We start from the raw sequence: 24,960 nt of genomic DNA on the forward strand, positions 1-24,960 counted from the left end.
GCAGCCATGTACTAATGGAAGTTCACAAGGCGTTTTGAATGACTTAGTTGTATTACAGTACTCCTAGAGTCATAAAACACTCAAAATGAAGGGGGGTGAGTACTTTCAACTGATGCCAGATTTTTTTTCCCAGCACACCAACGATATGTAGCCCATGTAGAGATCAAAACAACAAACACTGATGTTGCCTGAACCAACTGTGCCAACAGACCTTGTTAACGTTCTTCTAGCCTGGTCCCAGATCTGTTCATGCCAACCTTAAGCAAGTGCGGGTCACTGCAGACGCGAAATGTGTCAAAGTGGGCGGGGCGAAATAAGTGGGTGGATCATCAGCGATGGGTGTAAGTAACATCAGCGTTGTTTGATTTGTTAGACGGTTTGGATTGAGTTGTGTTTTCTGTTTCTTAATTAACACATTTTCATTGGTCAGTTCCTGTGTGGTACTACTGATGCTTTGTTTACGTAGCAGGTTAGGATAATTAAAGTAGAAGCGACAAATCTGCCCAGTTCCCTTTCCATACAGCCACTTGTGTTGATAAGCCTGTTTATGTTGACACACTCTTGTTCCGGCAGCCATGTTGAGGTAGTTACCCATGATTCACCTTAGGAGTTGGCTTTACAGCACAACTAGATCTGGGACCAGGCTAACGTTTATTCCACAAAGAAGTTACACAGTCAGAATGTTAGGATTGAGATGTCGAGATTTATTTCATGCTACGGCAGTACCATTCAAGATCATCATTCAAAACATCCCAAATAAAATAATACCGCATAACAGTCACATGATAAGAGAAAATCAACTTAATTTGCACTTTATGGAGGAAGAGGGAGTAGAAAGTTTTAAAATTGCAAATATTTCCAGATATGGGGTGGAGTCGTTGACGATACTGCAGCACTTATAATTAGGTAATTAGGTCGGGATATCTTCGATTAACTCCATTTTAGTTGATTGAGTGATTCCAGTGGAAGAATGCGTTACAATCATTGTTTATTTTCAATCAAAACAATTATCAGTAGTTTAAGCACCAAATAATATAACGTTCAGTAGTTTTAGCAGTACAGTGACCTCACATTGCCTCCGACGTTTACACGATATCAGATTTCAAAACAGGAAAGCAATGGGAGAAGGCTGTCTGAATGTTTGATAAATGTCATATCATATTCTATAGATATAGAAACCCTGGGCAGAACTAACTGATTTCTACATAGACCTTTTAAACTTCACAATAAACATGATCATCCCTGTAGATAAAAAGGGCACAACAGCTCAATCTGCAACAGACAGTCCAAGTGAGATTGGGTACAGAATTGCATAAAACTGCTGCCATTATCTTTTTATATTGATATTCTGCACCAGGATCAAAGTGTGTTTACATTTTTCACAGATAGAGGCTAAATATTGATTCAAGCTTCATACTACTTTCTATGCCCACGAACTAGGCAGATTAAGGTTTATCGTGAGAGATACTCTTGACAGTGCATATTTCGAACTTCAAACAGCACTGGATTTAAAACTTTAGACGAACTGTCAAACAACTACCATGTTCAAACAACTTTACCACAACGTTGGACTGTGGTGTGTTTTAAAACGTAGGGGAGCATTCAGGAAGGAGAAACATCTCTAAAAGACGCCTCTCAAACTTCCTGACAACGTTGATACATTTTCTTGCAACGTTCACAAACATTCTTACAACATCGGGCTGTGGTGTGTCGCAGACCCCCACCTTGAAAGTGCTAGGACCACACACACAAACATCTGATACTTGGCAGTTTACATACCCACACTTAACTATCATCTGGGTCGACATTCTTCTGTACAGTAACCATCACTACATGCTTTGGTTTGTCAAGGTGTCCATATTCACACTCACCTGTACCAAGGCTATACAGAACAGAAGTGACCACACAATTCACTAGTCCGTAAATCGCTCCACTAACTGAAGCTGTTCAAATAGCAATACCAATGTATACAAGTCGTACCAATACAGTAGTACGGTGATTCTATCACGTTCTAGAGAACATAGAATTCTATAGAATCCTAAATAACAGTTCTCTTTGACCTCTAGTGTTCTGATGAGTGTATTGTGTGAATGAACATACATGTTCACCATATTTCATTAATGCTATTCAACCAGCAGGAGCAAGAGAGAAACATATACATTATATAGAGAGATAGGAGCAGTACGGAGAGCCGAGAGGGGGATGGAGAGAGAGAGAGAGAGAGATAGAGAGAGAGACAAGCAGCTGTCCCAGTTCCCAGGGGCCCCTTCTTTTAGGGCTCATCTCTACAAAGGGCCAGTGGCTGGCCTGTCTCCCCATCCATCCTCCTGCTAACAGCACACATCTGGGTGGATAGGATAGGGCCCCCAAGACCCCCACACACAGAAAGAGATGAGGGTAGATGGGTGGCTAGCACATTTGGGTGTTTGAGTCCTGCTGCGCGTTTGTTCCCGTTCCATCTCTCTGGATCTCTCCCCCTCATTACATCAGCACATTTAAAGACCTTGATCAGTCGTCCAATAATCACACACACACACCTTATTAAAACAGGCCTACTAAGCAGGAGGGACCATCACAAAAACCAGTCAAGTCTCTCACAATTAAAAATCTGAGAACACCTTTTTTTGGGGGTTTCAAACAAAAACCTTAACCTCCCCATCTTAACACACACACACACACACACACACACTAGACGGAATAAAAAACAAAGTAGAAGAGAGCAAACAGCCCTTACACAAGCCTCAGGGGGATTACATGATGTAGCTAGCCATGCCATGGCTGTACTGTCGTAACGTAGGAGATTAGAATACAATCAAGCAGCTAACTGTGACTCACACCTCTCCTCCCCAACCGGTCTCCTTACGGGTAGTCGGTCTATATCATACAACGTTTAAAATGACCACGTCTCACCGTTAAGATACTTTCAAAGAGACTGTAATAAAAAAGGAATTCAGTTGATAGCCCCTATGATATGACCCTTATTTGATGAAACTTCTTCAAGCTTTCAGGGGGATAAAAGGCAAATTGATAAGGTGATCTCTGATCTGCATGTTGGTCAGGATTGTAAAGGTGGGGAATATGAGCGTTAACAGTACAGACTGACTCTGGGTCAGTGAATACAGATACCTTTCTTATGGGGTGGAGCCAAAGGCTCCTCGAAACACCCCTCCCAGCGTGGCTCTTTGGTGCCTTCCGCCACATAGCGAGAGTTGAAGTGGAAGGACCGCCCTGGGTTATACCACTCCGATAGATATGGGGGACCATAACCCTACCAGAGGGAGTCTGGAGTCACATAGAAAACAAACATTCAAAATACCTGAGAGATAGCGAACGAGCGAGATAGGGAGTTAAAGAAAGAGAGTGGGGCAGAGGGTCGAGAGATAAAAATAAATATAGAAAGAGGGAAGAAAGAAAACACTCTGTTCAAAGACATTTCCCCACACCGAATTACATTCAGTTACATCATAGTACCTTGATACTCCATTTCTTATTCAGCTATCACCCACTGATTGGGCAGAAAAGGGGGTAATACAGTATTCTCAGCAGTGTGCAGAGACGAGAAGAGCATAAACCATTAAGAGAATGAAACGGCGTACCCTTTGTAAGCAGCAGCTTCTTTCTTTATTCTAAAGCGATTCTTTCTTTTCTTTGTAGCACCAGCTTTAAAAAAAAAGTCTCGTTAGGGCAAGCTTGATAAAGAGCAGTGGTCTCCGTGATAACTTAACAAGCCTTTTTCTGTCACGAGGTCTCTAAATCGATAGAAGTGTGTTGGTTTCTCTAGGGCTAGCATCTTCTTGGGAGCGTGCAGTATGGATTTTTTGGTACAGTGTCTTATAGTTACAGCAGAGTCGTTAACGCTCATTAGTTAGCGTCGTTATCATTAGCCGTCAAGAGGGGGCAGTATAGGGAGCAGCGATCGGCAGTGTTTCGCGCCTCGAGCCATCCTGGCTGACTCGCCAACTTTTGGCCCGCTATTTTACTTGTGTGCGACTACCACAACACTACACTAGGCCCTCAGGTCAATAGAATTTGTCATCAATGCGGAAGTGTGGCCTCGTGACATCATCAGGGTTGAGAAACACAGAAATCGACTTCCCTGGGTTTTCTGTCACCAGCTGCTGCAGCCTGGCAGCCAGCTTGTCGTCCGAGGGTGAGATGATGCCGCTGGCTGGGTACCTGTGGCCAGGTGACCCTCCATGCCCGTTGGTGGCGCCCGCCGCCTTCCTCTTGAGCTGGCCTGCCTGCTGTGCCTGGTCCAGGGCCGCCCGGAGGTGCTCGGTGGGGTCTGAGCGGACGTGAGCCAGCTTCCGGGCCACCAGCAGGGCTTGGCTGTCCGACAGGTGCTCCAGCATGTTGCACTGGGGCAGGAAGTAGTTGGGGCAGTTCTTACCCAAGATACAGTGGGCCAGGTCATCCAGGAGGCCCAGGAGGAGACGGGCGGGAGTGTCGGTGTCAGGCGAAGACAGGTAGGAGGGGGGCAGGCGGTCACAGGCCCAGAAGAGGAGGGTGCGGAGGTGGTAGGGGCTGAGGCCAGTGCGGGGACGAGCCAGGAGGCGGGAGAGGACAGCCTTGGCTGCCTGGAAGGCCTGGGCCATGGGGAACGGGATGCACTTCTTCAGCTGAACCTGGAGACAGACAATGATATGGCAGCCAGTGGTTCAGATTGAATTGAATTAAAATAAACTTTATTAAACCAACAAGGGGAAATTGGATGTCACCAGCAAGACACCAGCACCAGAGACAGTCCTGATGGATGTTATACTGAAGCTAAATGTTACAGTTGATTCATTTTCAACTGTATTTACAAGACAGTTAGGGGAACCTTTCTACTTTCATATTCAAAGTTCAACCTGTATATATTTAAAGTTGAACTTGTACTTCCATTACATATACACAAAAGTATGTGGACACCCCTTCAAATTAATGGATTCAGCTATTTCAGTCCCACCCGTTGCTGACAGGTGTATAATATCGAACAGACAGCCATGCAATCTCTATAGAACAAACATGGGCAGTGAAGAGCTCAGTGACTTTCAACATGGCAGCGTCGTAGGATGACACCTTTTCAACAAGTCAGTTTGTCAAATCTCTGCCCTGCTAGAGCTGCACCAGTCAACTGTAAGTGCTGTTATTGTGAAGTGGAAACATCTAAGAGCAACAACGGCTAAGCTGCAAAGTGGTAGGCCACACAAGCTCACAGAACGGGACCGTCCTCGGTTGCAACACTCACTACAGAGTTCCAAAATCCCTCTGGAAGCAACGTCAGCACAATAACTGTTTGTCGAGAGCTTCATGAAATGGGTTTCCATGGCCGAGCAGCCGCACACATGCATAAGATCATGCGAAATGTCAAGCGTCGGCTGGAGTGGTGTAAAGCCACCCGCCATTGGACTCTGGAGCAGTGGAAACGCGTTCTCTGGAGTGATGAATCACGATTCACCATCTGGGTTTGGCAGATGCCAGGAGAACGCTACCTGCCCGAATGCAAAGTGCCAACTGTAGAGTTTAGTGGAGGAGGAATAATGGTCTGGGGCTGTTTTTCATGGTTCGGGCTAGGCCCCTTAGTTCCAGTGAAGGGAAATCTTAACGCTACAGCATATGACATTCTAGACGATTCTGTGCTACAGTTTGGGGAAGGCCCTTTCCTGTTTCAGCTTGACAATGCCCCCATGCACAAAGCGAGGTCCATACAGAAATGCTTGACTGGCCTGCACAGAGCCCTGACCTCAACCCCATCGAACAACTTTAGGATGAATTGGAACGCCGACTGCGAGCCAGGCCTAATCGCCCAACAGCAGTGCCCGACCTCACTAATGCTCTTGTGTCTGAATGAAAGAAAGTCCCTGCAGCAATGTTCCAACATCTAGTGGAAAGCCTTCCCAGAAGAGTGGAGGCTGTTATAGCAGTAAAGAGGGAACAAACTCCATATTTAATGCCCATGATTTTGGAATGAGGTGTTTGATGAGCAGGTGTCCACATCCTTTTTGATCATGTAATGCGCTTTAGCTTCAGCTAACATTTGCAAGGTAGAATTGGCAATGCACAAAATAAACAGCAGACCAATTCCACAGTAACAGAATGATGTTGAGACTTTAAAATGTATGTATGTCAAACAAAAACTAATGACTGCAAAGTCAAACCATACAACTCTATGCACAAGGACAACTTTTAACAATTTCCACTGAACATTTTGACAAAAAAAAACATTTACTTGAAAAACAGTGCAGATGCAGTTTGGTAACAGAATGACGGCACAAACAGCAAACTGTAATTTTGGTACCGTGGAATTGCCAAGCAGTAGCAGGCAGACTTCCGCAACAACTAAGAGTATGAAGTAGAAGGTTAACCTTCTCTGCTGTTTTGGTCCTGCAGCTATCACGTTGCAGCAGCATGAAGTGTACCCGTGCACATGGCCATATACTCTGTGTGAGTGCCTCGTCTTGCTCATCTGCAATATCTGCGGTTCATCCTGCTGCTTGTGACAATGTCATATCACTGAGTCGCAACTGAACACATCTAGATAGCTAACCATTATGGCCAAGTAAGGAAGGAGGCAAAATCTACCAAACTCGCTAATTACTCAAAAAGAAGCGCTAACTTAACCAACTACCCACCTCGCTGCGTGAGAAGGCCAGCCTCCACTCCCGGTCGGGCCTCCCCCCCAGCGGGGCCGGGCAGGGCAGCAGGTAGAACCCAGAGATGGCCTCCTCCTCCGTGATCTTCCCGTCCCAGAAGTGGTTGGCCGTCAGCCAGCTCTGGGCCACGGCGGGCCAGCCCCGGAAGGACACCACAGGCAGGAGGTCATAGAGCACTCGGCTGGACCCCGCCTGGAGGTAGGAACGAGTTATTGTGAAACAATACTTATCCGGTTAAACAAAGGCTAAGTAAATACATTTGTTCAACACAAGTTTTCCCAGAATCGACTAGTTGAGATGGTTGCTAGTGCCATTCTGGAATTGATACAGACGCCAACTACGGCCTCCTATTCCCTATATAGACACTACTATTAGCACTATATAGGGTGACATTTGGGACGTACACTAGCTCATCCCTACCTGGAGAATGAGGGTGGTCAGGGGCCCGTTGCGCTCCAGCCTCTCCGGGATGGGGATGCCTCTCTGCGGTGAACGCCTCAGCTCGTCCACCGCCTCGCCCACCACCCCCCAGAACCAGTCAGCCACCAGCGCGGGGGAGAAGTAGCACCCATCCAGAGACTGGTGGGGGGACTGGAATCAAATCATGACCCAACTTTATTTCAAGTGCAATTAAAGGGTAATTTTGGCATTAGCTTAGTGCAAAGACTTTCAATCGTCGCGCTAAGATAGTTAGCATTGGCTCGCAGAACTACCTCGTACTGGACGCAGAGACATAAAAATGGTATCCACAAGTTCATCTGACTCCAAGGAAGTACATAAAATCCCTTCATTGCCAATAACTGAACTATCCCTTTAAAATAATTTCAACACACTTTACAGTAAAACACAATAAAAGACTAAGCTCAAAGCAATACACATTTTATTAACACTCATAAAACTAAAAGCAATAACAAAAATAATAATAATAACATAAGTTAGAAAATGCATTACATGGAGGGAGGGGGGAACAGCACCAGAGACTTGGTGACCCATTCCCCTTTCCTCTTCATCCTCCTCCTCCTCATCATCGGGGGGTAATCCGTTCTCCTCCTGGCAGCAGATGCTCCACCTGGCCAGAGTGTTGGGGTCGCACAGACGCAGGGACAGCCAGGAGTGGCAGGGGGCCGACTGCCTCATGTCTAGGGTGACGGGCTGGTTGACATGAGATGACGCTGTATTAAGCGATGCTTGTTTTTCGGAGGCGATACTAGTGATTTGTTTGGCATCGACACACCAGAAAGTACACAGTCAAAACATCCCATAAGACACATCCCAACTTGTCATCAGTAACGTAGACACATTTAAAGCAATGCGTTTCACATGCCCCGTCCCTGCTGCACCAACCTGGTTGCGGTCGTGGAGCTTGAGCGCGGGCACTAGGAGGGTGAAGTCCAGGTCGAAGTCGGCCCCCTTGGCGTAGTCCCCCAGCTCCTCTGGGTTGAGGTCCAGGACCCCCTCCCTGGCCCCCCCAGACAGGAGCAGGTACTCATTGGCCACCGGGAGACGCTGGTCCACCTTCTGTACTAGACCTAGAGGAACACACACACACACACACACACACACACACACACACACACACACACACAGAGAGAGGATGAGTAATATGACATTAAAAACAAATACAATGCCTGTGCCGTTTCTTCTGGAGGAAAAGCATACATTCATGAAATACAGCAGTGGCGATATTGACATAAAAATATATGAGGTCTACACAGCTCCCTCAGTGAGCGCAGTGCACGGTTTTATGTTATTCTCCACGCTAGCTGGTCGTCCTCAACCAACCCTGGATGTATCCTCCTAGGGGGAGTCTTTACTGAATACAGCCAAAATGACTGGGAAAACTGCAATAACTCACACAGAGGGGAAACAGGGGGAGAGTGAGAGAGGAGGAAGGGATAGATTGAGAGGGAATGAGAAAGAGAGGGAGAGGAAAGAAAAAAGAGATTGTGAGAGTGCGTGAGAGAAAAAAAGAAAGAAAAGTCTAAACTAATAGCTTTCGAATAGTACTAACATCCTATCAATGTAGATTCTGGCAAACGATTTGCCCACCCAGCCCAAACCAAAACTCTCCTCTTTGCCAAAGAGTTTATGAAAAATACTGAACCCAATCAAATCCCTTTGTGTTCTCAACTATGGTGTTCCAGTCAAGCAAGATTAGAGCCGGACAGGCTTAAAAGGTCACTCTCAACACATGAATCTTCAATGTGCGCACACACACACACACACACACACACGCACACACTCGCAAAACACAAAAGTGTGCATGTACGCACGCACACAGGGCTAAGACCCAGTGATGCCTTCCAGGCTGTCAACTTTGACCTGAAGTACACCCATATACCCATCCCCTCAGGGAGGCTCTGAGGTCGATATGAAGGCTGTGGTGGTGGTGGTGGTGGTGGTGGGGGGGGCTGCCGACTGCAGACACTGAGACTGCCGCCTGGAGCCTAAAGCTCCTAACGCGATTTCCCTCATCCAATTACAGGCCCTGTGTCGATGTGTGTGTGAGAGAGAGATTCAAAGACAGTGTCTATCTACAGTGTGTGTGTGTTATACTGACAGTAAAGGAAAGCAGAGAAATAATCAGATATAGAAATCAAAATCTGTCAGTTCTTCCCAAACATTGAGAGAAGCCGAGAAGAGCTGAGGGAGAGAAAAGATCTTCCAGACAGACAGACAAAGGGCAGAGTTGGCAAGCAGAAACTTCCTCTGATTTGTTTTGGGTCTATCTCTAGAGTTGATCAATTGGGTCAAATGGGAAGCAGAAGGAAATACTACGGCATGCAGAGGAACGTGAGCGAGCGCGAGGTGGAACGTGGGAGAGAGCGGGGGGTTGAGGGTTCAAAACCCACACCGGGTCGTGAATAGACGCAAAGTCTCAACACAAAGGTCGTGGACACCAGCTTAGCTTAGGTGAGGCTCCAATAAAGCTTTGAAGAGAAAAACTAAGATGCATGGACGTTTTGAAACCAGGACTTAACTCACTGTGTTTGAGTACTATAATTAAATTAATCTTTTTCCCATTCAAAACAGCCAGTGTTATGCATCCACCAGCAGGTCTCTGGGAGGTCAAGCATAGCAGATCTCATTTCCATAGAGCCACTCTGGGAACTGTGTGACACACACACACACACACACACACACACGTATAAGAGGAATGCTAGTGATGTGATACCAGTACTACACAAAAAGATGAAAATATTTTTTTTTTAAATCCCTTTCTGTGCCTGTGATATGTGGTTGTCCAACCTAGCTATATTAAGATTAAACACACTAACGCTAAGTCGCTCTGGATAAATGACTAAAATGTAAATACAGGCCCCCCAAAAAAGTGAAAAGATGAGGAGAGAAAAGATGTAGCGTGAGAGAGAGAAAGGGTAAGAGTTGGGATGTCAGACAGGAGGCCTTCTCTATAACAAAGACGTAGGGCCAAACCATCCAATAAATCCTAACACAGATCCTTCCAACGGAGACCGTTTCAGTCATTCAATTGCCATTGAGCACTCTCGCTCGGCTTCAAACCCTGAGCCTTTTAAAACGTAAACGATTAGCCTCTAAAACGAGCCCTTGCTCCTTTTAAAATACAGAGAATGTACTCTGAGACTCAAGAGAGACGGATTAACACACACAAAAGAGTCAGTGTGTCCTGCTACCCCCCCAACCAACCCCCCAACCCCCAACCGTGTTTATGCGTTCACATCAAGCCCGGAGATTAGCCTAGCTTTCATTTCCAGATCTTAAAATAGGCCTCGCGCATTCTTAAAATTAAACAGAGGGAGACTTTGTTCCCATCTAATCCAATTGGGTGTCGAAGCGAGAAACCTTCTTTTGAAGCTGAAGAGGGTCAGGGGCTATCTATCGAACACCAGGCCGCAAAACGAAGGTGACTGAAACATTAAAATGCGTTTGTGTTCAAATGCTGCAGTACAGAGTTTAACGGAGCGATAGACTGCGTTTCTCGGATCAATGTATGCTTTAAAAAAAACAACAACAACTAAACACATTGTGTTGTGACTATGATACATCCGTTTGGGTTTTCACATGAAGTAAATGTCAAATTGCTTTTTATGTAATGTACATTAAAAGTGATTCAGTAAATGGAGGGAGAGAGCGAGAGAGAGCGACACAGAGCCCAAAAGAGAGAGAGATCTCTTCCCTGTAGTAGTTCATACAACGGCACTCGCCTGGTTAATTATCAGTCCGTAGTTAGTGAGCTGTAATGTTCCTGTGCCTGTTAAGAAACCATCTCCACCTACACTAGAGGGGGGAGCGTACAGACTCTGGGGGCACAGCAAACGCACGCAGAGCTGTTCGTCGCCGTAAAACTTGGTGTGTGTTATCGAACGTCGGAGGAGACTATGAAAATATAGGAAGTTGTTTATAATGTTTTATACAATCAGTATGTGTATATAAACACAGTACCAGTCAAAAGTTGACACACCTACTCATTCAACGGTTTTCTTTATTTTTACTATTTTCTACGTTGTAGAATAATAGTGAAGACAAACTATGAAATAACACATATGGAATCATGTAGTAACCAAAAAAGACAAATCAAAATATATTTTAGATTTTTCAAAGTGGCCACCCTTTGCCTTGATGACAGCTTTGCACACTTTTGGCATTCTCTCAACCAGCTTCACCTGGAATGCTTTTCCAACAGTCTTGAGGGAGTTCCCACATATGCTGAGCACTTGTTGGCTGCTTTTCCTTCACTCTGCAGTCAAAATCATCCCAAACCATATCAACTGGATTGAGGTTGGGTGATTGTGGAGGCAAGATCCACTGCTGCAGCACTCCATCACTCTCCTTCTTGGTCAAATAGCCCTTAGAGCCTGGAGGTGTGTTGGGTCATTGTTCGGTCGAAAAACAAATGATAGTGGGACTAAGCTCAAACCAGATGGGATGGCGTATCGCTGCAGAATGCTGTGGTAGTCATGCTGGTTAACCTCTACGGGCTAGGGGGCAGTATTGAGAATTTTGGAAAAAATATGTGCCCATTTTTAACTGCCTCCTACACCAACTCAGAAGCTAGAATATGCATATTATTGTTCAGGTTTGGATAGAAAACACCCTAAAGTTTCTAAAACTGTTTGAATGGTGTCTGTGAGTATAACAGAACTCCTATGGCAGGCAAAAACCTGAGAAGATTTCATGCAGGAAGTACCCTGTCTGACAAGGTGTTGTTGTTCTTGCTTCTGTTTATTGAAGAGTCAGGATCTTAGCTGTAACGTGACAATTCCTAGGGCTCCAATAGGCTCTCAGAACCCGGGAAAAACCTGAACGATGACGAGGCAGCCTCAGGCTGAAACACAGAATCCCCTTTTCCAAGTGGCCCATCAGAGGACAATAGAATTAGGCGCGTGCCCGATTCGACCCCGTGCAGTATTTTCCTTCGGCTGTTTAGCTAATTGCAGATTCCCGGTCGGAATATTATCGCTTTTCTACGAGATAAATTGCATAAAAATTGATTTTAAACAGCGGTTGACATGCTTCGAAGTACGGTAATGGAATATTTAGAATTTTTTTGTCACGTTCTGCGCCATGCGCCCGACCGTGATTTACCATTCTGATAGTGTCTAGAACGCACGAACAAAACGCCGCTGTTTGGATATAACGATGGATTATTTGGGACCAAACCTACATTTGTTATTGAAGTAGAAGTCCTGGGAGTGCATTCTGACGAAGAACAGGAAAGGTAAGACCATTTTTCTTATATGAAATGTGATTTTGGTGAAGGCTAAACTGGGTGGGTGTCTAAATAGCTAGCCCGTGATGGCTGGGCTATGTACTTAGAATATTGCAAAATGTGCTTCATCCGAAAAGCTATTTTAAAATCGGATATATCGAGTGCATAGAGGAGTAATGTATCTATAATTCTTAAAATAATTATGCTTTTTGTGAACGTATATCGTGAGTAATTTAGTAAATTGTTAGTAAATTCCCCGGAAGTTTGCGGGAGGTATGCTTTTTCTGAACGTCACATGCTAATGTAAAAAGCTGGTTTTTGATATAAATATGAACTTGATTGAACAGACATGCATGTATTGTATAACATAATGTCCTAGGTGTGTCATCTGATGAAGATCATAAAAGGTTAGTGCTGCATTTAGCTGTGGTTTGGGTTTTTGTGACATTATATGCTAGCTTGAAAAATGGGTGTCTGATTATTTCTGGCTGGGTACTCTGCTGACATAATCTAATGTTTTGCTTTCGTTGTAAAGCCTTTTTGAAATCGGACAGTGTGGTTAGATTAACGAGAGTCTTGTCTTTAAATAGCTGTAAAATAGTCATATGTTTGAGAAATTGAAGTAATAGCATTTCAAACGTTTTAAAAATCGCGCCACAGGATTCAACTGGCTGTTACGTAGGTGGGACGAATTCGTCCCGCCGGTCCCATAGAGGTTAAGTGTGCCTTGATTTCTAAATAAATCACAGAGTGTCACCAGGAAAGCACCCCCACACCACCTCCTCCATGCTTCACGGTGGGAACCACACGTGCAGAGATCATCAGTTCACCTGCTCTGCGTCTCACAAAGACACGGCGGATTAGAACCAAAAATCTCACATTTGGACTCATCAGAACAAAGGACAAATTTCCACCGGTCTAATGTTCATTGCTCGTGTTTCTTGGCCCAAGCAAGTCTCTTCTTATTATTGGCGTCCTTTAGTGGTGGTTTCTTTGCAGCAATTTGACCGTGAAGGCCTGATTCAAGCAGTCTCCTCTGAACAGTTGATGTTGAGATGTGTCTGTTACTTGAACTCTGTGAAGCATTTATTTGGGCTGCAATCTGAGGTGCAGTTAATTGCCGATTTCTGAGGCTGGTAACTCAAACTTATCTTCTGCAGGAGAGGTAACTCTGGGTCTTCCTTTCCTGTGGCGGTCCTCATGAGAGACAGTTTCATCATAGCGCTTGATGGTTTTTGCGACTGCACTTGAAGAAACTTTCATAGTTCTTGAAATTGTCCGGATTGACTGACCTAAGCGGCCTTAACCGACATCATCGGTGCCTGGGGAACAGTGGGTTAACTGCCTTGCTCAGGGTCAGAACGACCGATTTTGACCATGTCAGCTCGGGGATTCGATCGAGCAACCTTTCGTACTAGACTGTCAGTTGACGAACTATAGCCCATCTGTTGCTATGTACAATTTGTGTTAGCCTCCTTTGTCCTCTTTAATCAATTAACCATTTTCAACTACTGGCCTGTCGTTGGCTGGATGTCCTTTGGTTGGTGGACCATTCTTGATACACATAGGAAACAGTTGAGCGTGAAAAACCCACAAGCGTTGTAGTTCTTGACACACACAAACTGGTGCGCCTGGCACCTACCAGCATACCCTGTTCAAAAGACACTTAAAAATCTTTGTCTTGCCCATTCACCCTCTGAATGGCACACATACACAATCATAGCTTTCACCTGGATTCACCTGGTCAGTCTGTCATGGGAAGAGCAGGTGTTCCTAATGTTTTGTACACTGTATATATATGAGAGAGAGTGAGAGAGAGAGAACGAGAGAGCGAGAGAAAGAGAGAAAGCTGCTGCCAGAGAGCTAAGGTGGACCGTAGGCAGCATTAGTCAGAAAGTGTGTGTGTGACGCACTGAGGACACAAGTCCTATGGGAGAGTTGAAAGCAGTCAACAACCACTGCACAACCGATCATTACCTGAACAACCGATCATTACCTGAACAACCGATCATTACCTGAACAACTGATCATTACCTGAACAACTTCGCTGCTACAGCCCAGCCACACAATCAAACGGTCAATTCACATTCAGATTCAGTCGTGTTGACATCACTGCCAAAATACACACACATAGACTTTTAATTCATCTAGCTTGATCTTAGCGAAGGCTAAGTGAGGTACAGAAAATACAAAATAGTATTAAATATGTCCTTTAAAAAAAATAAAAAAATCGGCGATGGCCTTAAACCAAAATGTTTTGCATATCTGTCACTTTTGAATAAGATAATAGTAAGTGGAAGGATTTTGATCCTATAGGACAGTGTCGGTGAAGGTTTCCACGGAGATATTTTCCCACCTACGGAACCCCAACATGTGGGCCCATCTGTCCAGAAGAGTCCCCTTCCGAATACGCTTTTCTCTGATTGGTTGTTGCATACAGGGGGTGATCCCACTGTTGGAGGGGCAAGCCGACACGCAGACAACCATATACAAGCACGGCGGGAAGAGACAAAACAGCTTGTTTGGGTTGTTTTGCTTTTGCTTTGTCTTTACGTCTCTCAACTCTAGGCGACCTCCTGACTTTGCACGCCTGGACATGTTCGAGACAATGCCTGACTTGTGCCTCTTTCTTTTGTTATTGTGCCTCGGTGAGTCGGCCGAATCTGAAATGGAGCTCCCCCTTTTTTCTCCCCTCTCTCCTCTAGCCTTCTTTGTGTTTGAATTAAAATGACTATAAAGCAGTATAAAACAAATACTTTTTTAATGAGATCTGTGGGGAAGGGGGTCACCAGTAGTCTGGTGTTCAAAGGCACATGAAAAGGGTGTGTTTGTAAAGACTAGCCTAAGAAGTGGGGGCTGAAGATGGGGAGAGAACCCATGGCGATAACAGAATTCTGTTTTTAGTTTGATTGGAGTGGGTGTTATTCCTCTCCAAGTCAATTTTTCTGTCTTTGAAGGGAAGTGAAAAATGAAACATGGAGAATTACTCACAGCGTATACAAAGTAGAAAGCACTAGAATCAAGTTGTTGTTAACTGGTACAGGAAAGACTTGTAGCATTTTATCTGACAGACTTGAACCTGCAACCTTACAAGAAGATATCTCACTTCTTACTGTAAATAAGAACAATCACTTGTTACAGTGCATTTGGAAAGTATTCAGACCACTTGACTCTTTCCACTTTGTTACAGCCTTATTCTAAAACGGATTAAATTGTTTTTCCCCCCCTCATCAATCTACACACAATACCCCATAATGACAAAGCAAAAACAGGTTTAGATTTTTGCAAATGTACTAAAAATAAACTGAAATATCACATTTACATAAGTACTCAGACCTTTTACTCAGAACTTTGTTGAAGCACCTTTGGCAGCGATTACAGCCTCAAGTCTTCTTGGGAATGACGCTACAAGCTTGGCACACCTGTATTTGGGGAGTTTCTCCCCTTCTCTGCAGATCCTCTTAAGCTCTGTCAGGTTGGATGGGGAGCATCGCTGCACAGCTATTTTCAGGTCTTTCCAAAGATCTCTCTGTGCTTTGCTCCGTTCATCTTTCCCTGGATCCTGACTGGTCTCCCAGTCCCTGCCGCTGAAAAACATCCCCACAGCATGATGCTGCCACCACCATGCTTCACCTTAGGGATGGTGCCAGGTTTCCTCCAGATGTGACGCTTGCATTCAGGCCAAAGAGTTCAATCTTGGTTTCATCAGACCAGAGAATCTTGTTTCTCATGGTCTGAGAGTCTTTAGGTGCCTTTTAACAAACTCTAAGCAGACTGTCATGTGCTTTTTACTGAGGAATGGCGTCCGTCTGGCCACAATACCATAAAGGCCTGATTGGTGGAGTGCTGCAGAGATGGTTGTCCTTCTAGAGCTCTGTCAGAGTGACCATTGGGTTCTTGGTCACCTCCCTGACCAAGGCCCTTCTCCCTTGATTGCTCAGTTTGACCAGGTGGCCAGCTCTAGGAAGAGTCTTGGTGTTCCAAACTTCTTCCATTTAAGAATGATGGAGGCCACTGTGTTCTTGGGGCCCTTCAATGCTGCAGAATTGTTTTGGTACCCTTCCCCAGATCTGTGCCGACACAATCCTCTCTCGGAGCTCTACGGACAATTCCTTCGATCTCATGGTTTGGTTTTTGTTCTGACATGCACTGTCAACTGTGGGACCTTATATAGACAGGTGTGTGCCTTTCCGAATCATGTCCAATCAATTGAATTGTAGAACCATCTCAAGGATGATCAATGGAAACAGGATGAACCTGAGCTCAATTTCGAGTCTCATAGCAAAGGGTCTGAATACTTATGTAAATAGGGTGTTTTTTTTATTTTTAATACATTTGCAAAAAAATATAAAAACCTGTTATCGCTTTGTCATTTTGGGGTATTGTGTACACAAAATACATAATCTATTTTAGAATAAGGCTGTAACGTAACATGTGGAAAAAGGGCAGGGGTCTGAATACATTCCGAATGCACTGTGTGTTAGTCATTACTCTACATTTCTGCATTCCCACCAACCCATATAGTCCTGTGGGAATACTGGAGGCATTTGTTTCCAAAGGCATGCTATAGGCTAGCCTAAAACAGTTAACTAAGGAGCTACTGGGTAAAGAAAGTGGTTTTTTTCCTTCCTTCGATCTGTGCAGCTGCTTCCCTGTGTGGTGCAATCTCTCTCCTCTCCATCTCTGTCAGCTCTTAATGGCCAGTGGGGAGCCACCTGCTGCTTAAACTAGGCTAGAGAAGCCTTTATAAAAAGACCCAACTAGAAAGGAAGTCAAACACATTATATGCACAGACACACACACTAGTGTTGCACGGTATTTCGGAAACTCTGCATTCTTTTCAACACTAGAACATGGAAAAACGGTTCAGTACTAGAATTTTTCTATCTTTCGGTACTTCTGTCAAATGTGTCTCACCTCATATATGGATTCATAGGATCAAGTCTGTCTAGTAACTTGTCTGAATCTTCAAGGGGGCGGTAGCTAGCCAGGCTGACCATGCAGCTGACACAGCGCAAAACACTTTTGTGAGAAAATATCGACAGCGTGGCTTCTTGAAACCAAAACATCGTGCCTCCTTGCCTGCAGCTTGTTGACAAAACTGGCTGCAGAAGCAAACTATGGGAATACTTTGATTACAGAGCAGACGAGGGCCAGCCCACTGAAACAATTAAGCAAAACATGATACAAAGCAGTGCAATGGAAGGGAGGTTCAGTTCCAAGCAAAACGAAATAAAGCAAACTATTTTATACGACGTTTGCATTGTAACGTTATTGTTATTCTACTAAATTTGAATTAGTGAGTGACAATGACATGAACATATATTCAGCATGACATTCATTTGGGCATTATAATATGATTGCACAACCCAAAAGTAATGTGAAATGCACTCATAACTTGACAGCAATATATTTTGACTACTTAGCATTTGTCTAGGCTTACTAGCAGTAGGCAGTAGCCCTGGTCGGAGCATTGCACCCTGGGACTCGTGGTATGCTGTATAAATTCAATTGTATTTCTATGGCGTCTAGACTATTGCAACGTAAAAGTTTCAGAAATGAGCGTCAGCGTTTTTTTATGTTGTTTTGGAACTAAACTATTCATTTAATACATGTAATGAAACATTAATTGCAGGTCTAATGAATGTAATTTGACCCAATATTATGGCCAATAGATGAGCAAATCAACCCTGATATGTATCAAATTACTTTTTAAAATATATGCTTTTTGCATAAGGGAAATTGGAGGCAATTCTTCTGTTATTTAACATGGTGTTATATTTTTGGAAGAAATTTAATACAGAAGATATTCTGTTCTACCAGTTACCGACATTGTTCACTGTTTTTGCCACGGTATCGTTTCCATACCGAGCATCGTCTTGGTATTGAGTATTGACTTCGGTATCCTAAACCTGGTATCAAAGTAACAAATCTGGTATCGTGACAACACTTATACACACAGAGATACACAGATGCATAGAAACACACACACACACACACACACACCAAGTGTTCCATATAAAGGGCCCATTAAAACATTCCTAGTAGCTAGGCAGATATTCCCTTTTAACTGCCTGGGCTCCATCCTCTTCTAGGTCCTTAAAAAAATAAGTGGCAGTGCTACTACCGTAGCTAATGAACACAGTGCATTAACACAATCATACATCCTACACTCACATTATCTCTGTTCTCTAGCAGAGAGTTGGAAATGAAACAGCAGATAGAGAGAGAGAAAGAGAGCGCAAAAGAGAGAGGGGGGGTAGGGTGATGGGAGAAATAGATCCTATCCTTTGGCTGCTATACAGGGAGCTAGACTGTAGGAAAAACCCCACTGCGAAGTGTTTAAGAGAAGCTTTTAGCTGTCAGTCTGACTGTCAATGGAGACAGCGAGTGGGAGAAGAAAAAAAAGGAGGAATGTGGTGGTGTGAGGACACACGAGTTAAGAAAGAATGTGGAGCAGTGGTAGGAAAAGAGTTGGGTACACAGTGAGGGCAGGGAGAGTCACTAAACTGGGGTAGGGGGTTAAGTGTTTGTGAGCGAGAGAGAGAGAGAATGAGGGGAGAGAGCGAGGGCGAGAGAGCGACCAAGAAAGAGATTGAGAAAGAGAGCAAGACCCAAAGAGAGAGAGACAGAAAGAGCCAGAGAGAGAAAGAGAGCGAGAAAGAGAGCAAGAGGAGAAAAGAGGATGCTAGACTAGCAAGCACAGAACCAAAGTAGGAGAAGCAGAGAGATACAGCTTATCCAACATCTGGCTTGATTAGCAGAAGGTAGAGAGATACAGGAGGAGGGTTGGCTGTCAGCTATGATATTTGTGGGCAGACAATACACCCATGCCAATAGTGGCTCCTATTCACAGCTATTGTTACATGGGGATGAACAGGGAGTGTGGATTTAGAGATGGACGGGGAGAGTGGATTTAGAGATGGACGGGGAGAGTGGACTTATAGCCAGTTAAGACTGTTTGCATTGTGCTTCCCTCTCAAGCTGCACATGATCCACAAACAGGCCACGAGAGAGCGAGAGAGAAAGAGAGAGAGAGAGAAGAAGGAAAGAGCCAAGTGAGGGACATGCAGGGAGGGATACAGGCCAAAGAGGCTTGGTTCCAGTTGCACTGGGACAGGCAAGGGAGAGAGGAGAGAAAAGGAAAGAGCTTAGGGGCGGGCAGTGGCAGAGCAGAGAGAGAAGAGTGCCACCTATTGGACAAACAACCTCACTTCACCTGGCTTATGACACACAACATAAACACAGCCAACACCTTTCTTCTATCTGTCCTTCTCATGAATAGGCTATACACCAGTGGAGGCTGCTGAGGGGAGGACAGTTAATAATAATGGCTGGAATCAAACATCATGCGTTTGATACCATTCCGGTCATTATGAGACTTCCTCCCCTCAGAAGCCTCCACTGCTACACACTACAATCACATAACGTACAAGTGTTCACCAAACACACAATATATAAAATAAATGTGAATCATAAATGTATACCGTAGATATTTTACCATCTAATGATTTCAGAAATGTTAACCTCAGTGTGTCACAACACATTCTCTGTTACTATGAGCTTTACCCAGCATGTTGAAGATAAAGTCTTTGGCCGTGTGGACCTCCAGGGCCAGTTGGTCCCCGAAGTCCCCCTGCTCCAGAGTGACCAGCTCAGACACCTGAGACGACAGCTGCTCCAGCATGACCCCCGACCGGAAATCCACCTCCGAGGCTTTCTTCACCGGCGCCGGGGACCGAGGGGCCACCGCACTTATCAGGGTCTCCATGGTTATTCACACCCTATGGTTGGGTATACAGGTCTTGTCAATCATTTTTATAAAGGGGAGAACTCATTGCATACCTTGTGTGTTATTGGCAATCAAAGTGAATTGTAAACTTTGTTATTGTACTCTCAGTCCTGGCACTGACTATCAAATAGGGAGTGATACCAGGGATTTGTAGGATTATAAATCACACGCGTTGAATAGCATATCCCCTAGCTAGCTATGTTCATGTTTTGAATTGTTAATCCACAGTAAACGCAGATACAGATATACTCAAATGAATATCAAAGTTCACATTAATCTGAAAGCCACCTGGTGTTTTTGAAATGCAAGCTACTTAGTCAGTGACAGCATGGGCGCTGTCCTCAAAACTAGATCAATTAGCTAGCTATCTAGCATGCTAATTAACGTTAGCTGGCTAATTTGAGTCTAGCCAGTTAGCCAACTGTTAGCAAATTTGCTTGCTACAACAGAACAAGCAGCCATAGCTATATCCATAACAATTTAGACTTGCTAACTAGCTCTGATTATTTGGAGAAGACACTAGAATCGATTTTCGATGAAACCCTAACTAGTTAGTTAGCCAGCCAGCTGGCGTGCTTGCTAGCCGGACAGGTGGTGATAAGTGCACCAACACAACTGAGTTAGCTAGCAAGCTGGACAGCGATTCTTTCACACACCGCAACGATGCATTGTTTGAATGCATAAATATACATTTGAACAAACACACACCCTTAGCACGCAGATCTGGTGAAGTTTCTTTGCTATATTCCAGGCGTACTGTTTTGGTCTTTATATTGAAATCTGATTTCTTCTCCCGTCATTTCCAACAGGTCCCCAGCACCACCTTCCCTTCCCCCTAGCAACACAGACCTCGGAAATCACGCCCTCCACAGAGGCTCTTGGGATTAGTAGTGTGTGTACCGGTAATAAAGCTCTCCTAAAAACTACAAAGCAGATTTGTACGTTATGATTACATTTGTGACCCTCTGTAGCCTACTATAAGTACATCAGTTGAGATAAGGACAGTGGGGTCCAGCCCTGGTCAGAGATTGGATAGGTTGCTATGATTTTGAAATCTAATCTAATCACAGCAATTAGGCCAGGGATGGGCAACTTTGATGGGGGTGAGGGCCACAAAAAATCGGAACTCATCATGAGGGTCCGCAGCTGCTCGCAGGTCTTCATACCCTCATCCAAGTCCCACAATCATTGCGAGCGATGCAGAGAGACATGTTTTAAGTAGTCAGAGTTTTTCTTTTCGGCAGCTCATAGAAACTGATAGAAGTTCATAGAACTCATAGAAGTTCTTGCTGCCTTATTAGCTATCAACACCAAGAAGTCATTAGGGGCTGACAATTTGGACCCGAGTATGCAGCCCCCCCCCCCCCCCATCATTGCTGGCTCAGTAACACACTTTTTTTAATTTAACTTTAGTATCAGGAAATATTCCAGAAGTGTGGAAAGCAGCTTTTGTGCCACCACTCCACATGGGTGGGGATAGTATAGAGATCCTGATCATTATCGACCCATTTCGAGGCGTCCTTACCTTGCGAAAATACTAGAATCATTGGTCAAGAAACAGCTATCTTATTTAGTATCTGTAAATGGTATTCTTAATGTTAATCAATCCGGATTGATTCATACCTAAACATAGCACCACTACGGCTTGTTAGATGATAGAAAGTATTGTGCTGCCATGTTTGTAGACTTGTCAAAAGCTTTTGATACTGTAGAACCATGTCATTCTGTTGAATATGCTGTTGTCAATAAGGTTCCGTACTGATGCTTGCCGATGGTTTCATTATTATCTCAATGACAGAACTCAGGCCATCGAAGTAGATGGGGTCAAATCTGAGTTCCTTGAGGTACATAAAGGGGTGCCCCAAGGTTAAAATCTATATAAATAACATTGGTAATGCTGTAAAAAAAAATATATATATATATTATATACACTACTGTTCAAAGGTTTGAGGTCACTTAGAAATGTCCTTGCTTTGAAAGAAAAGCACATTTTATGTCCATTAAAATAACATCAAATTGATCAGAAATACAGTGTAGACATTGTTAATGTTGTAAATTGTAGCTGGAAACGGCAGATTTTTTATGGAATATCTACATAGGCGTACAGAGGCCCATTATCAGCAACCATCGCTCCTGTGTTCCAATGGCACGTTGTGTTAGCCTATTCAAGTTGATCATTTTAAAAGGCTAATTGATCATTAGAAAACCCTTTTGCAATTATGTTAGCACAGCTGAAAACTGTTGTTCTGATTAAAGAAGCAATAAAACTGGCCTTCTTTCGACTAGTTGAGTATCTGGAGCATCAGCATTTGTGGGTTCGATTACAGGCTCAAAATGGCCAGAAACAAAAAACTTTCTTCTGAAACTTGTCAGTCTATTCTTGTTCTGACAAATGAAGGCTTTTTAATGCGAAAAATTGCCAAGAAACTGAAGATCTCGTACAACGCTGTGTACTACTCCGTTTACAGGACAGCGCAAAGTGGCTCTAACCAGAATAGAAAGAGGAGTGGGAGGCCCTGGTGCACAACTGAGCAAGAGGACAAGCACATTAGAGTGTCTAGTTTGAGAAACAGACACCTTACAAGTCCTCAACTGGCAGCTTCGTGAAATAGTACCCACAAAACACCAGTCTCAAAGTCAACAGTGAAGAGGCGACTCCGGGGTGCTGGCCTTCTAGGCAGAGTTGTAAAGAAAAAGCCATATGTCTTACTAGCCAATAAAAAGAAAAGATTAAGATGGGCAAAAGAACACAGTCACTGGGCAGAGATATTGCTTTTTCTTTGCAATTCTGCCTAGAAGGCCAGCATCCCGGAGTCGCCTCTTCACTGTTGACGTTGAGACTGGTGTTTTGCGGGTACTATTTAATGAAGCTGCCAGTTGAGGACTTGTGAGGCGTCTGTTTCTGAAACTAGACACTTTAATGTTTCATTTACATAAACAAAGCATGTCTGAATTTTGTTAATTTAACCTCTACGGGATCGGTGTCCCCCCCGCGAGACGGTTGAGCTAACATGCGCTAATGTGATTAGCATGACGTTGTAAGTAACAAGAACATTTCCCTGGACATAGACATGCCTTATATGAGCAAAAAGCTTAAATTCTTGTTAATCTAACTGCGCTGTCCAATTTACAGTAGCTATTACACTGAAAAAATATCATGCTATTGTTTGAGGAGAGTGCACAACAACAAAAAACTTTTATCACGGCAACTGGTTTGATACATTCACCTCTGAAGGTAAATAATGTACTTACATTCAGTAATCTTACTCTGATTTGTCATCCTGAGGGTACCAGAGATAAAATGTAGCATAGTTTTGTTTGATAAAATCAATTTTTATATTCAATGTAGGAACTGGGTTCTACAGTTTGAACCCCTGCTGTGTTTGACCCCCATCTAGATGTGTGAAGGTTAGTGTCTTTTCTGTCTTTTATGACATTCCTGGGAGTGTGTAAGCTTACATTTTTTATTACCATATACTTTTTGTGTGTTCTCTATAGTTATGTGATTGAAAATGTATTAATTGACCAATTCGGGACATTTGGGCAGACTTGATACAACATTTTGAAAAGTAATGCAATGGTTCATTGGATCAGTCTAGAACGTTGCACATACACTGCTGCCATCTAGTGGCCAAAATCTAAATTGCACCTAGACTCCTACGCGATATAATGGCCTTTCTCTTGCATTTCAAAGTTGATGAAAAAAATATATGTATAAAAAAAATAAGAAAATGCATGTTTTTTTCTTTGTATTATCTTTTACCAGATCTAATGTGTCATATTCTTCTACATTTATTTCACATTTACACAAACTTCAAACTGTTTCCTTTCAAATGGTATCAAGAATATGCATATCCTTGTTTCAGGTCCTGAGCTACAGGCATTTAGATTTGGGTATGTCATTTTAGGCAACAAAAAAAAAGGTCCAATCCTTTTAATAGGAAAGAAATTGTCCAGGCCACTTTTATGTCTATTTTAGATTATGGGGATATAATCTATATGAATGTAGCAGCATCTATACTTTGCCTTTAGGTTTAATACTGGTGATGGTTATAGAACCCACCAATGCGTTTTTGTATCAAATAGTGGGTTGGGCCTCTTTGTATATAAGGAGAGAGCAGCATTTTTGTGTTTATCTACAAAGCACTCATGCAGAAACATCCTATGTATCTATCATCATTAATTCAATTTAGACTTACAAATTACCAAACTATTCATTTTTTTGTGCCTTTTATGAGGAACAACTTCCAGAGCTCTCTGAAATGAGATGTTCTGGTCCCCCTTGGTTAGTTCAGAGTATTGATCAGAGACCTCCATGTTGATAAACATGTCTGTTTTTCTTAATATGTTTTGAATTTTGTATATTGTATGTGTTTGGTGTATTTATGCAGGGCTTATCTGTAAAAGATACCCTAGTCTCAGTATGACTTCCCTGTCAAAATAAAGGTTCAATAAACAAAGTTTTAGAGTTAATTTCCTGCAATTCTATACATTTTGACATGGGGTGTAGAGAAAATGTTGCAGTTTTAAAGCAATTTTGCTGCGATTCTACACATATTGCCATGGGGTGGAGAGAAGATTTAGCAATTTTAGAACACATTTCATGACATTCTACTCATTTTGCTATGGCACGGACAGGAAAATGAGCTGTTAAATAGCTCATTTACTGCAATTTTACACATTTTGCCATAGGGTGGAGAGAAATGTTTGCAGTGTTTAATATGATTTCTGAGTGAAAATGACTAACAAAATCAATGGGGGCCCCCCGGCCAGTAATTTGACCATGATAACAAACTTAGATAGCTGGCCACTAAACGAATTTAGCAGTCTAAAAGTTTTTAGCT

General features: G+C 43.5%; 1 protein-coding gene across 1 annotated transcript; it reads right to left on the reverse strand.

Moving 5' to 3' along the window:
• Positions 1-683: 683 nt before the first annotated feature.
• Positions 684-21,038, reverse strand: tmem102 (transmembrane protein 102). The gene is made up of 7 exons (XM_029760248.1): positions 20,825-21,038; positions 19,894-20,108; positions 7,980-8,164; positions 7,587-7,787; positions 7,056-7,226; positions 6,615-6,827; positions 684-4,625 (listed from the first exon to the last, which is right to left on the reverse strand). Exons 2-7 carry the CDS (start codon positions 20,093-20,095, stop codon positions 4,020-4,022), a joined length of 1,578 nt encoding a protein of 525 aa, XP_029616108.1. The 5' UTR covers positions 20,096-20,108; positions 20,825-21,038; the 3' UTR covers positions 684-4,019.
• Between the last annotated feature and the right edge of the window lie 3,922 nt (positions 21,039-24,960).

This window comes from Salmo trutta, chromosome 8 (genome assembly GCF_901001165.1).
Source record: "Salmo trutta chromosome 8, fSalTru1.1, whole genome shotgun sequence".
NCBI lineage: Eukaryota > Metazoa > Chordata > Actinopteri > Salmoniformes > Salmonidae > Salmo > Salmo trutta.